The sequence below is a fragment of the Ovis aries genome, chromosome 6 (assembly GCF_016772045.2).
Source record: "Ovis aries strain OAR_USU_Benz2616 breed Rambouillet chromosome 6, ARS-UI_Ramb_v3.0, whole genome shotgun sequence".
Taxonomy (NCBI): Eukaryota; Metazoa; Chordata; class Mammalia; order Artiodactyla; family Bovidae; genus Ovis; species Ovis aries.
The window spans coordinates 103,955,444-103,970,403 of record NC_056059.1 but is presented as its reverse complement, the minus strand read 5'-3'; the positions used below and the strand labels follow the sequence as shown (position 1 = coordinate 103,970,403).

Here is a 14,960-nt window from a genome sequence, read left to right as displayed (position 1 = left end):
CAGCAGCTGGGAGCAGTGAGCCCTGCCCCCAACTCTCCCCACCTCCAGCCTCACACCTGCTTCCCGTCGCTCAATTACTCTCAGCTGCCAGCAGTCAGAGCTGCGAGCTTTGGAGCGGAGCCCTGGAGGGCTTGGGGGCCCTCGGGAGCTTTTGGCGGAGATTTATAGCCAAGGGGAGAATTGATGTGCCTGCCTGCGGGGGAGGGCTGCAGGTGGGTGGTGGAAGGGAGAGTAGGGAGTAGAGAGAGGGAGGGCGTTGGGAAGAGTAATGGCGGGGATTAGCTCTGGGCAGTAATCCAAGCGGCAGGGCATCCCTGAGCCAGGCAGCGCAGCAGAGAGGCAGGGCTTAGGAGCACGGCAGGCTGGCACCCCTTCTGAGAGCTGGGTCCCCTACAAGCCAAGAAAACTTAACACCAGGTCTGTCTATGCGGTCTCACCTTCAAGGGTGAGTGATGATGCTGTGAGCCCAAGGAGCTGTGAGAACCCTGTGAAGGTGGGTGTGCCCATGGCACAGATGGGGGCATGAAGCAGCTTCCTTCTTTAAACTTCACTTTCTATTAGATTTTATTTTTTAAATTCAGGTTGCTCTGGGTCTTTGTTGCAGCGAGCGCTTTGTTGCAATGCCCAGTCTTCTTACTGGGGTGGTTTTTCTCATTGCGGCACTTGGGCTCATCAGTCTTGGTTCTCGGGACCTAGAGTGTGAACTCAGTAGTTCACACTCTAGGCAGATAACAAACCAGGAGCACGGGCTTTAGATGCCCGCAGCATGTAGGATCATCCCAGACCAGGGATGGAACCTGTGTCCCCTGCATTGGCAAGTGGATTCTCATCCACCGCGCCACCAGGCAAATCCAGGAAGCAGCTTTTATGAGATGTCCCTCCCTCCGTAGCCCACATGGTTGAGCGGGTGTCCTCCTAGGGACACGAGCCACTGTTAACCCCCTTTTCACTGTACAGAGACCCTCAGGATGAGTCCCCTAGGAGGTCAGAGCTCAAAGGAAAATTCTCTAGTCTGCTTCCTTTCATTGGTGATTCAGTGCAATCAAACCTATGTTATTCCCCTCTTTCACCTTGACTACCAGGAAGCTCAGAACTCATTTTTTTCCCATTCAATTGTCATAGCTGCCCACAGCCTCAGTGTGGGGGGTATAGCTATTCTCTCCTACCATCAATTATTATTTGGCCTTAAGTATTCACTCTTTAATACAGATTATTTTTTAAATTTATTTATTTACTTTTATTTTTGGCTATACTGGGTCTTCACTGCTGTGTGCAGGCTTCCTGGTATCCATGTCTGTTACTTAAGTCTCTTTAACTCCTTGGACGGAGACAGGGACATACATGGGGCAAGGTGGATTACACAGGTACATGTGTGAGGACCTGTGTCAGGCACTGGGATTCAAGGTCCAATGGAGGAAAAACTAATTTCAGAGTCAGAGCCAGACAGACTGGGGCTCAGATCCAGGGCTCTATCTGTCTGAGTATCTGTGAACCTCAGTTTTCTCAGCTGCGTAATGGGGATAAACTACCATCCTTCACAAGCTGATCAGTGAGGAATTTCAGAGACACACTGCATAAAAGCCATGAGTGCCCAGTGAGGGGTGGGGGTGGGGGGTGGGGGTGGCGATGGCTGTTATCTGGTCAGTGGGAGGCACTGTATTTTATGCAATTCCAGGAATGGGAAGACATGCTGTGCCTTGACTTTAGCAGGTAGAGAACTTAACAGCAGCAACAACAGTAATAATATCTTGGCAATAAGCTGAGTTCTGTGCTTTATGCCACACTAAACTGTCTCCCGAAGATATGAGATCCTTTAAATGTCCCCATTTTATAGATGAGAATACTGAGGTCCCCAGGGACCCAAGGTCACACAGAAAGGAAATGGCAGGTGGACTTTTGAGGCCAGAGCCTGCTCTGTTGCACCCTGGAACTGCTCTCAAGGAGGACAGGCTGGGCAGAGCGGACAGGAGGGCAAGGATGGAGCAGAGGGTAGATAAAGCTGGAGGAATTGTCAGTCAGATCCCTGAAGAGCTGAACATCAGCACCTGAGGCTGGGCTGGTCCTGCAGATTCGGACTTACCGGGGGGTGGGGGGGTGGAGAAGCAGCTCAGGAAATTATTTTCCATGCTTACCAGTAATTTCTGTATTTTTGAAAACAGTTTCTCTGGTTGGCGGGGAATGTTGGCTTTCTACTTGAAGGCATACCAGCAAGTTTAACTTGAAAATAACATCAACACCACAAGCAGCTACGATGCAGTCATCTAGCCTCTACTTAATCCTTGTGGGATACACTTTGGGAGGTGAGTTTGTTACTCTCATCAGAAGGAGGAAATTGAAGGAAACTGAGGCACAGAGTGGGCAAGCAGCTGATGATGGCAGAGCTGCACAGCTCATACTGAACGGCCCACGTTAGATCCGTTCATTTTTAATGAGTCAAATGAAGCAAGAAGGACTGGCCCAAGCAGCCCAAATGAGCTTCCTTATGGTTGATGAACAGGGGCTTCTAGGAAGTGAGAGATACCAGCCCAGCCTGCCTCCTGAAGACCTGGACAAAGATACCCTCGAAGCCGTGGGGAAACTTTCCAGGAATAGGCAGACCAAGGAGAAGGACCAAAGATCCTGGAGGAAACAGCAGCAGTTTCCGCACGGGAATTGAGCTCCTGTGACCGTCAGTGTTGAAAAGCTCCTGGCAGGCTCCTTACAGCCCTGGACAAGCTTGGCTGCATCACCACACACAGAACCTCAGCAGCACCGTCATTGTCTTCTGATCTCCTTACAGCTGTTCCTCCAAGAGCCTTTGCAGTCCTAAGCCCTGTCTCCAGCTGCACCACCAGCATCGGCATCCTCTCCTCGTCACCCTCGACTTCCCTGATTCCTCCTCATTTCGGTTCTTCACATCACACTCATGGAGAGGAAACGACAGCAGCATTCCTGGTGTTCTCACCACGTCCCCTCTTTTTAGTGCTTTTACTCACTCACTCACACCCACCCTAAGTTGTGTCCCCATTGTACAGATGAAAAACTGAGGCACAGAAAGGTAAGGTGAGGGGAGGATCCAAACAGGGAGGGTGTTCTCAGGTCCTGGGCCACCTGCCTCCCAGCATCAGAGCGAAAAAAGGAGGGATGCGCCTGCAAAATGGAAACCCGGATGGTCCCTCCCTGAGGCCAGGAAGCGGGTGCTATCCACTGAGCTGTCTCCCCAGTCCAATGTCCCCCCTCCTCCTGAGGACAGGGCCCTGTCTGTCTAGTTCACCACCTGAAGCCATGCTGGCCCATCCATGGCAGGGGCTCAGAAAGGAAAGGCTAAATTGAAAGAGCACATCCTTGAGTGCATGATGGCAGGGACCGCCAAGCATTGCGAGGGCGGGTGGAAACCATGCAGCTTCAGAGTGGGGTGGGGAGTGAGGGTGGGCAGGGCTCTCCAAGTGACAAAAGCTTCTCTGCTCTGACCCAGAAGTTCCAGATTCCAGGAATCTGGCCGCAGATGAATTCACACATGAGTAAAGAGATGGGTAGACAAGCATCGTCGTGACAGTCCTGGATTTAACAGCAAAAGATCAGAAACGATGCACATGTCCACTGAAGCAGGGCTGTCCACACAATGGAAAACAGTGCAACTCTTCTTTAAAACATATATATATTTTTGTTATACTACTCAGCTTGCAGGATCTTAGTTTCCTGACCAGGGATTGAACCTGGGCCCTGGCGGCAGTGGAAGCACCAAGTCCTAACCACTGGTGCATGCGTCCTAAGTTGCTTCAGTCATACCTGACTCTTTGTGATCCCACGGACTGTAGCCCACCAGGCTCCTCTGTCTATGGGATTCTCCAGGCAAGAATACTGCAGTGGGCTGCCATGCCCTCCTCCAGGGGATCTTCCCGACCCAGGGGTCGAACCTACCCTTCTTACATCTCCTGCATTGGCAGGCGGGTTCTTTACCACTAGTGGCACCTGGGAAGCACCCTAACCAGTGGACCACCAGAGAATTCCCAACAGTGTAACTGTTTAGAAAATGAATGAGAAATTTTTTTTCTCATGTGGAATTATCACCAAGCTGTAGGAACTGAAATAAGCAAAGCACAGGCCAGAGTGTGTAATAATGCTCCATCGGGGTGAGTGCACATGGGAGGCGACCATGCAGAATATACAGAGTGTCTCCGGAAGGAGTCCTAAGAAGCTGGGCTTGCGTTTGCTTCTTGGGAGGTGAGCCTGGAACCGGGGTGGAAAGGAAACTTGCACCGTGTAGGCTTCTGTGCCTTCTGAATTTTGAAACATGAAAATGTCTTCCCTATACCAACAAACAGGAGATGCAAGAGACATGGGTTTGATCCTTGGGTCAGGAAGGTCCCTTGGAGGAGGAGACGGCAACCCACTTCAGCATTCTTGCTAGGGAAATCCCATGGACAGAGGAACATGGTGGGCTATAGTCCATAGGGTCACAAAGAGTCGGACATGACTGAAGTGACTTAGCACACATGCACACTAACCCTTGTAAAATCACACAGGAAACTCATAATAGGATTGCAAAAAAAGCATCTCTTTGCACTGGGGGACTGTAGAAAGATGTTTTATCCATCTGCCTCCCATCTCCTACCCCCGACACTACCCCTAGCCTTTGCCCGTGTGATTGCCCCTACCTGCAAGGCCTCCCTCCCTGGCCAAGCTCTACTCATCTCCAGGGCCCACCTCAGTCATCACTTCCTCAAAGAAGCCCTCCCTGACCCCTCCCTCACTGGTCAGCCACAGCTTTGCGCCCCTGGCCCCTGCATGCTCCCTGCCACACCCTGCTTATGCCACTCCATCTAGTCCATCTGTGCAACTGTCCCCCCAGGAGCCTGGAGGATAGGAACCTAGGGTGAGACTCCTGAGACTCCACCCCCAGCTTCTCATCTGCCCTGACAGGCAGGTGCTCAGGGAAATATTTGCTCAATAGATCGCTTTGCCACAGGAATGAAATGCCTCCCAGAAGGGCACGGCAGCAAATGGCAGTGAATCAGGTGCAGGAGAGACTGCACTGAACGCTTGTACCGCCTGGCCGCCAGCCAAGCCAACTCTCTCATCAGATTTGACTAAAAGCCCAGGTGGGGCCTGTTCACAGGAATCGGGGTGGGATGTGCATTTACCTCGCTGTGTGCAGGGCTCCCATTCTGCATAGCTTGGCCGGGCTTCACCAAGAAGGCCTCGGCTGCTGCTTGCTGACAGCGGTGTGATGAATTGTTTTCTGCAGAGGCAGCCAGGCTGGCCCATCTGGCTCGTCTCCAGAGGCCTCGGGTCACTCCCGAAGCGGGGAGCGGCCCAAGCCAGCTCTGGTGGGTCAAGTTCCTGCTTGACCTTGCTTGGTCACCCTGGGAAGGTCCTGTCTCCAGCCTGGGAAGTTTTGACCAAGCTGGGCCCTGGTCCCATCAGGCCCACTTGGGGCGACAGGGGAACATAGGGTCCCTTCCAAGGGCTGAAATCTATGGTTCAGGCCAGGAAGGATCCAGAGTCTGCCCTCGCAAAAGTGCCACCGGGAGGAATCACCATACAGAGCAGTGACCCAGTGTGAAGAGATCCAAAGTGCCACTCCAGGTGGGACTCCTGGCTCAGGGTACTAAGTGGCTCCTGTCTTCAGACTGTGATTTATTATGGAATCATTGGGTCACGCTGCCAAGACTGCTGTGACTTCTTTAATGGATTTTCCCCCGTGGCCTCTCTGCTGAGGCCCCGAATGTGAGCAGTGGTGGAAGGAAGCATTCAAGGACACTGATGTCTGAACCTGGTGGGAGTATCTGGGGACCAGAAATGGCCTTGACTGCCTCCGGCGGGCTCAGTCCTGCAGCTCGGCTGGCTGCTCACCCCAACGTCACCCAGTTCCCAGCTTGTCTTGAGCGTAGTCCCAGTGCTCAGAGTGAATGGCATTGTTCCAGAAAAAAAGCGGAGAGAGGGCAAAAGAGGCGAGTGCGAACCAGTGTAGCGAAGGTCTCCGCAGGATGCCACACAATTGGCAGTCAAGGGGGGCCGGGTCTGGTTCAGATCGTGAAGGTGAGGACGACATTCCAATCTGGTGACTCGGTGTGTGATGGGGCCATCTTCCAGGAGGTCCTGGAGGGTGGAGACAGGCATCTGCTTTCTTCCTGTTTCCCAGCACCTCCCTGAGGTCCCAGCACTCACATGGGTGTTAAATCAAATGCTTACTGAACAAATGAATGGGTAGATCCGTGGGTAAACCGATCCAAGGAACTGTGGATGATCGTGATGACCCATGACACATCCCATGGGCTAATGAAGATGGTAGCGGCCTGGTGAGCCGCTGCTCGCTCTTGGAGGTGCTTTTCTTACGTCTTGATGGCCTCCTAGGTTCCTCAAAATCAATCTATTCATTTCCATCCTTGTGCTCTGGTTAGGCACCTGGGGTGTTAACTTCGAGGAAGCTGGGTGAGGCTGTGTGGGAACGCTTTGCATTGTTCATTTCAGCATAAAAAGTGAAAATACATTAAAATAAAATCAATAGGTTTTGCCTACTGCGCCGGGAGCCCTTGGTTTCCTGTCCTGGTCCTTCCTTGGCCTCCCATGACAGCCACTTCCAGGTGGGAACAGAGTTAGGAGGGTAACTCTGACCTTCCCTCTAGCCCCTCCCAAGGAGAGAGACGATGTCTCTGATCAGTGAGCTGGGGGCACAGGGTCTGGGCTAACGTGACCCAAGCCCCCTCCCCTCTTCTTCTACCCCTGGGTCCTACCCCTGGGTCCTTCCTGGAGGAGGTAAGTGGTGCTGGGTAGGGATGAGGCAGCGACTCTTAGCACGTGGCTTGGCAAGGGACTGCCCTACCTGTTTCCCCTCTGGTTGCACACTGAGAAGTTTCATGCCTCAGACTTTGGCCCCTGCTGTTCCTTCTGACTGTAAGACCCTTCCCCACCTCGTTGGGCTTAGGGACTCTGCTCAGCCATCCTTCCTGAATGACTTCCCATTCCCCCAAGCCAGGCAGAACTAGCCCTTGCCTTCGTCTCATGTCCCAGGGCACACTTAACCATGAGTGCATGGTGAACTGTTTACACCTGCATTTCTCTGTCGCCCTGTGAGCCCCCAGGGCAGGGACCAACGTGACCTCACTTCCTTCTCCCTCATATCTTATTGCCTGGCATAGGCTGGATTCCACAAATGTCTGTTGAATGAATGGACTTATCAGAAAGTTCTAAGTGGTTTTAATGTTCGAAAATGTAAAAGAGATATTGATTTCAATCAAGCATCTCCTTTGGTAGACAAAAATCTTTTAAAACATGGGGAGGGGCCTCAGGCAGGAACGTAACCAAACAGCTGACAAGGTTAGGAGCTATTAGATCAGGTCAGAACCTCCCAACCCGGCACTGCTGACACCTGGGGGGGATGACTTTTTTTGTTTTAGGAGGCTATCCCAGGCACTGGAGGATGGTGAGCAGCATCTCTGACTTCTACTTGCTAGATGCCAGCAGCAGCTTCCCAGTTGTGACAACAAAAATACTGACATTGTCAAATTTTGCCCTGGGGGTGGGGGTGGGGGATGAGGATCATACCCAGTGGAGAGCCCCTGGGCCGGCCACTTGGTAGGTTTGGGAACAGTCGATATTCCCTTTGCTGCCTGGATGTTTGCAAAGCTGCGCTCCTAAGAATTTGCAAGTCCAGTGTATCTCCTGAGCTCTGACAATCACCACAGCTCCTTAAGCCACAGGCAAACCCACTTGCTACAGAATGAGGGGTTTGATTGCTACCAATTTCTTAAAATGCTCTCTGAAAGTTCTGCTTCAAATTATTTATGGTGGGAGGAAATGGCCCCCAGAGAGTGCACAGTCCAGTTCTATTTATAACTCCAGTGGTGATTTATTGACCTGGGAAGTGCTGCTGAAGCTTTGCTGAAGCTCTTGGTCCAAAGCCAGGATCTGTGCAGGGCTCAGGAGCTCGGGAGACGGCAGGAGGTCATCGGACTGGAGGCCTGGACAGGACGTTCTGGCTTTTCTTGCAGACACTGCACAGGGAGCCCTGGTTCCATGGTGACGGAAGCCTGGCATATTTCAGGATCGGCCATCAGCCCCGAGGGCAGGGGAAGCTGGAGGCAAGAGCACAATGAAATGGTCTCTGATTCTAATGTTCGTAAAAGCCCCTCTGACCCCACATTTTATCCAAGGAAGAGATGGCAATGGTAATGAACATTTATTGAGCACTTTCTGTGCCTGGAAGCTTCTATTACATTTCAGCAAGGCACACGCCATCAGCACTGAGTTATGGATGGAAGCGGAGATGGGGGTGGGGAAGGCTCAAACCCCGGATCCTCTAAAGTCCTGGGAAGACCGTCACTGGTATCTCTGTAGTGATGTCCTCTGTAAATTTTGTGTGTGGTTCACAGTGACAAGAGATGGTGACCTTCTCATTAAAAGGAAGCCAGTGTCCACTGGATGCCAACCTCCTTCTTCCCCTTTTTTGTTTTTTCCTTTAAGCTCAACCATAAAATAATTGTGACATGTGACAAATTTAGTTACTGCCCTTCAAAAAATGACCCTGTTTTGCTTCTAGGTCATTAATCCCCTGGTGTCATTTAGAGTTCATTTTCACTATGGGAAGCTCTTACCCAAAGCTGGCCCAGAGAGATGGCTGGCAATCTATTTTTCTGCAGGGCAGAGAGCTCTGCTTAATGCCTGTTACAACTGAACAGAACCAAGGCTGCGGGCGAAATGCAATGCTGGGGATGGACGAGGTGTGAGCATGACCTTCGAGAGAAATCACCCAACAGCCCCCTCCCACTGCCTCATTCTTTTTCCAAATCCACTCAACAAGGCCTCCTATGGGCTTGGTACTATGTACAGTATTGAACAAAGATATTTACATCAGCCATTCTGTCATTTCACGATAAACTATCCTATGGCCTTGAGATCATTCCAGTAAAGGAGATTATCCAGCGGCCTTCTATGGTATGGCAAGAACTCTGAGGAAGGTTGAGGAACACCTGGGAAACCTGGAACCGTAAGAGTATTAAGATGCGCCTGGGTTGGTTCGTTCATTCGATTTATGCTCCAACTCTTTCCTCAAAAGCTTGGCTATCGGTTTCTGCCCAGTATCACTGACTGCAGACATTGGACGGTGTTTTCTCACATTGAACTCTAGACTGTAAACTTAACGAGGGCAGGAGGGACAACTTTCAACCCCCCTAATGAAGGCCCAGCACAATCTGGACGCATGATGACTGGAGCACCAGCTCGCGAGCCGGGCTGCCCGGGCGGGAACCCCAGCTCTCCAGCCGTGTGACCTGGCTAGTTATCCTCTCTGTGCCACACCTTTACTCGCAGGTGAAGGGGAGCAAATGTTGAGATCTGTTTTGTGGGTTTATAGTGAGTACCGGGGAGAAGGCAATGGCACCCCACTCCAGTACTCTTGCCTGGAAATTCCCATGGACGGAGGAGCCTGGTGGGCTGCAGTCCATGGGGTCGCTAAGAGTTGGACATGACTGAGCAACTTCCCTTTCACTTTTCACTTTCATGCATTGGAGAAGGAAATGGCAACCCACTCCAGTGTTCTTGCCCGGAGAATCCCAGGGATGGGGGAGTCTGGCGGGCTGCCGTCTATGGGGTCACACAGAGTTGGACACGACTGAAGCGGCTTAGCAGCAGCAGCAGTGAGTACTGGATAAGCTGATGTATTGCACAGAGTATGCAGTCAAGAAATGAAGGCAGGACTTCCCTGGGGTTCCAGCGGTCAAGCATTTGCCTGCCAGTGCAGGGGACATGAATTTGATCCCTGGTTCGGGAAGATTCCACATGCCATGGGGCAACTAAGCCTGTGAACCACAACTACTGAGCCCATGCTCTAGAGCTCTATGGGCCACAACTGCAAACACTGAAACACCCACGCTCTGCAACGAGAAGCTGACGCACTGCAATTAGAGAGTAGCTCCCGCTCGCCACAGCTAGAGAAAGCTCGAGTGCAGCCACGAAGACCCAGCACAGCCAAAAATAAAGGAACAATAAAGACATAAATGTTAAAAAGAGAAATAGGGGCCGGGGCTCTTTCTCATGGCTGTTCTCATCAACAGCATCATTACGATCTCCTAGACTCCCCTCTCCTTCAGGCTTCAGCCTCGTTTAATTTCTTGCCAGTCCCCCAGTGCTTTAGGATTGCTCTCCCCTCTGTCTTTGCAGTTATCATTCCTTTTGCCTAAAATGTCTTCTACCTGCTTGTGATAAGGTAGGTCTACGATCAAAAGTCAGGTGTAATTTTCCTAGAAAAAGATCAGAGCTGGAAAGATGTTCTCACTATTAGATAATAAGCCTGTTGACAAGTAATTCAAAATGAAAGTCATCAGGAAAAAACAAACAAACAAACAAATTTTAAGGTCAGTCAATAACACAGCTGTCACTTATTGAACACCTCCTGCGTCAGGCAGTATGGTAATTGCATTATGTGCGTGATTTCATTGAATTTCCCCAGAGACCCTGAGAGGTAAATATTGGCTCCATTTGTTAGATTAAAAAAATTAATATAGCATGAAGGCAGGAGAGAAGCCACAGGAAAAAAAAACAATAATCATAGGTTGAAATAAAATGCTCAGAATAAGATCAGTTTCCTCCTAAGTAATGGTTGCTATTCTTTTTTCTCGAGCATCTCTTATATTCCAGACACATATTCAACTCTGCTTATCTGATTCTATCCTCATATCAACAGTAGGCGTCATTATCCCCATTTTACAGACACAGTAAGTAATCTGCCCAATGTCACACTGAATTACAACTGAGATTTGAACTCAGACCTGTCAGGCTTCAAATCTCATAAGTAAAATAGGTTTTCTCTGGGAAAACAGAGTGCTGCTCTGGCTCCGACTGCGTGCTACTACGTCAGCTTCAGTCATGTCTGACTCTTCGGGACCCCAAGGACTGTAGCCCATCAGGCTCCTCTGTCCATGGTATCCTCCAGGCAAGAATACTGCAGTGGGTTGCCACACCCTCCTCCAGGGACCTTCTTGACCCAGGGATCGAACCTGGGTTTCTTAAGTCTCCTGCACTGGCAGGCAGGTTCTTTACTACTAACTAGTGCCACCCAGGAAGCCCTGACTCTGGTTTGGACATTCTGGACCAAACCTTGAGTAAATGCAACTAGGAAAGCTGGACAAAATGTAACGAAAGATCCACTTGAAAGCATCTGAGAGCCCCAAAGACCGTAAGGATCCATGGGACTAAAATTCAAGACAGGAGAGAAACCAAGTGTAGCTGGCCCACATTTGAAGGTTGTATTTCCCCTTCAAGTGAAGGGGGAGCCTGTGTGTGGTGGTGGCAGCTAAGAAGTATTAATAGAAAGCTAAGCAGAGCTTTTGACAGCCTCATGGGGTGGGCAGGGGCTAGGGGAAGGCCACTGATAAACATTACAGGCTTTTGCTTAGAATCCTGAAAGGCTGGGCCCTATGAATGAAAGTGACCAAGAAACAAACAAATCTTATAAGTATGAAACTCATCCCTGAATCAGTTCTGGTGTGAAGAATGGAAAAAGCCCTGTCTGGATGAAGATACTATCAAACAGATTCTCAAAATATGCCTTCACATTTTTTCACACATGATGTCTAGCACTCAATGAAAAATAACCAGACACAGAACACACAAAAATAACCAGACACAGAACAAAAGAGAAAATTAAAAAACAGAATAAAAAGAGACTATAAGGGAAACCTGGCAGCTCAGCTGGTAAAGAATCCACCTGCAATGCAGGAGACCCTGGTTTGATTCCTGGGTTGGGAAGACCCCCTGGAGGAGGGACAAGCTACTCACAGTGTTCTTGGGCTTCCCTGGTGGCTCAGATGGTAAGGAATCTGCCTGTAATGTGGGAGACCTGGGTTTGATCCCTGGGTTGGAAAGATCCCCTGGAGGAGGGCACGGCAACACGTACCAGTACTCTTGCCTGGAGAATCCCATGGACAGAGGAGTCTGGAGGGCTACAGTCCATGGGGTTGCAAAGAGTCAGACATGACTGAGCAACTAAGCGCACACATAAGGGAAACTGGGGCCGGGGGGAGGGCAGGGGGGTGTTTTGTGGTCACTTTCTAGTTCTTGACCTGGTGATGGCTTTATGAGCATAAATCGCTTCACGGCAATTCATTGAGCTGTACACTTCTGAGTTGTACCCTCTTCTGTATGTGCATTACCTCTGAGCCACCAGGGAAGCCTATATCTTCAATAAAACTGTTTATTTAAGAAATTAAGTGACTGGGACTTCCCTGGTGGTCCAGTGGTTAAGAATCTGCCTTCCAATGCAGGGGACATGGGTTCAATCCCCGGTTGGAAAATTATGAGTCCACGTGATGCTGGGCAACTAAGATGGTGTGCCACAAACACTGACCCTGTGCTCTCTGGAGCCCGCTTACCACAACTACAGAGAAGCCTGCGTGCTGCAATGAAAGATTCTGCATGCTGCAGCTAAGACCCAAAGTAACTGAAAAATAAATCAATATTTTTTTTTAAAAAATTAATTGACTGATGTCTTCTCACCTTCAAATAATCCAGTTGAGCTGTCCATGCTGGCCACTCAGCCTCAAGAATAGGCCAGGACTCTGAATGCAAAGGTCTCTGCAGGACACTGTCCATTTGGGGATTCAGTAGGCATTTCTGAACTAGAAGAGGATATGCCCACACAAACCTCAATCCAGAAATCTATTCTAAAAACTAGCAAGTCTCTGAGCCTTTTCATTCTCTTTCATTCCCAGATCCTTCACCCCATGACAAAGTCCCTCTTCTAAAGGGTGCTTTTGAACTCTATGAGTGCCACACCCACATCCCTCTGATGGTACTGCCATGGTCTTCGGGTATCCTCGAAAACTGCCTGCCTGCTTCACCGTCTACTATCTGGCTATAAGCTCCTTCAGCACAAGGACCACCACCTCTGCAAGCCAGCTCATCTTTGTAAACCCTACAACACTGATAGGGGTCTGGCATGCAGCAGCCTTTTGGAAATGCTGAGTGAATAAGTAACTTCATCAATCTGGTACACTTCTTTCTTTCAAGGATGAAGAAGCTGAGCCCAGATAAAGGAGGAGACTTGCACAAACTAGTGGCAGAAGCAGGACCAGCTAGAATTGATGTGCCTCCAACTGTGAAAACAGATGCCAACCCAGACAGAGGCTGGCAGAAGGGGAGGTCCATCCTGAGCAGCTGAAAACTGAAGCCAGGTCTCTCTTCCTATTTGTTGGCACCGTGCAACATACCAGGCACTAACACATCTGAAAAAGATCACGTTATCCTCCTTTTAAAGATAAGGGTCCCAGGCTCAGAGAGGTTAATTAACTCATCCAAGATCACATAGCTGGTAGGAACAGAATCTAGTAATAAGAATCTCTAAGCAAGCAGTTATCAAGAGCAGCTCAGTTGCCTAAAGGTAACATTATCCATACTTTCTTCACTTTTATATTGAGCATCTTAAAACAAAATAACCCTAAATACACCCTCAGGAAGCCCCGTCCCCCAGGGCTGACAGTCCACTGCACTGGTAAGCTAAGGCTCAGGGAAATTCTTTTCTTTTTAATAATAATAGAACAACAAAATCCCACCCATGTTACCATCTAAGTAACCATTGTTGGCATTTTAGTTTATCTTCTAGCCTAAGCTGCCAGTCACTCACAGATATTCATCTACAGTTATATCAGTGGTGTATATGTTCACTCAGTCGTGTCTGACTCTTTGTGACCCCACTGTCTGTAGCCCATCAGGCTCCTCTGTCCATGGAATTTCTCAGGCAAGAATACTGGAGTGGGTTGCCAGTCCCTTCTCCAGGAGATCTTCCTGACCCAGGAATCGAACCTGGGTCTCCTGCATTGCAGGTGGATTCTTTTACCACAGAGCCACCAGGGAAGCCCCTCATAGTTAATAAATAAGAGTTAATTAATAATACTGGAGTTTTCCTGAATAGTTTTTCACTGTTATAAATAACCTGGCATGTATATTCCTGTCCACTGAGCTTTTCCACACATAGAATTATTTACTCAGGATGAATTTCCAGGAGTGAAACTACAGGGCTGCAGAATTTGGCCATTTGGGTATGGCGGTATTTTTCTAACATGTCCTCCTTAAGAGTGAAATGAAAAGGCAGAGCCAAGCAGGAGAGAGAGTGCAAGACAGCAGGCTCTGGTTTCCTTTAGTCATCTGCACTTGGCTGTGGGTGTTTCCCCACCCTGGCCCACCTGTCAGATTGTCTTGCTGGCCTGGAATGGTCTGAGTATGCAGACTCTTCCTAACTGAAAATCGCACTGACCTCTGACAAATGCCGTCATCTCAGACTCGATGTCCAGGTGGTGGCTTGTCTGGAAGAAAAGACATCCCAGCAGTTACTCTGCATGACATGGGAGGAAAAGCCTTCCACACTTGACTACAACTGGAAAGAGCAGCCCCTGGCCCCTGCAGAAAGTGCATCCTATAGCCGGATCCAGTTTCCCGTGTGTGCTAACATGTAGGCAGGGCCCCCTTCCTCCTCTGCCCAGGACCCCCAGGGGAATCCAAGGATTTGCTCCCAACAATACAGGTGTAAGGAAAGCTTCTATTTCCTTTATTCAAACTGAATCTCCAAGTGGAGACTGATGAATAGGTTTTAAAAGCAGTTACAAACATAGACAATGTGTTACAAAGCAAATATATCACTTTGTTGACTCACGTCTGTATACTCAAAGGTCTATGGTCTTTCCAGATGTGAGAGTTGGACCATAACGAAGGCTGAGCACCAAAGAATTGATGCTTTTGAACTGTGGTGTTGGAGAAGACTCTTGAGAGTCCCTTGGACTGCAAGGAGATCAAACCAGTCAATCCTAAAGGAAATCAACCCTGAATACTCATTGGAAGGACTGATGCTGAAGCTTAAGCTGCAATATTTTGGCCATTTGATGAGAAGAGCTGACTCACTGAAAAAGACCCTAATGCTGGGAAAGATGGAAGGCAGAGGGAGAAGAGGGTGACATAGGATGACTTGATTGGATGGCATCCCCATTGCA

General features: G+C 49.5%; 1 protein-coding gene across 1 annotated transcript in view; it reads right to left on the bottom strand.

Annotated features, from left to right (window-relative positions):
* Positions 1 to 5,129: 5,129 nt before the first annotated feature.
* Positions 5,130 to 14,960, bottom strand: part of C6H4orf50 (chromosome 6 C4orf50 homolog) — a 65,144-nt gene continuing 55,313 nt past the window's right edge. The window contains 4 exon segments of the mRNA XM_042251634.1: positions 5,130 to 7,961; positions 7,964 to 8,057; positions 12,475 to 12,596; positions 14,231 to 14,279. Of these exon segments, the coding sequence (XP_042107568.1) occupies positions 7,813 to 7,961; positions 7,964 to 8,057; positions 12,475 to 12,596; positions 14,231 to 14,279 (414 nt within the window). The 3' untranslated portion in view covers positions 5,130 to 7,812.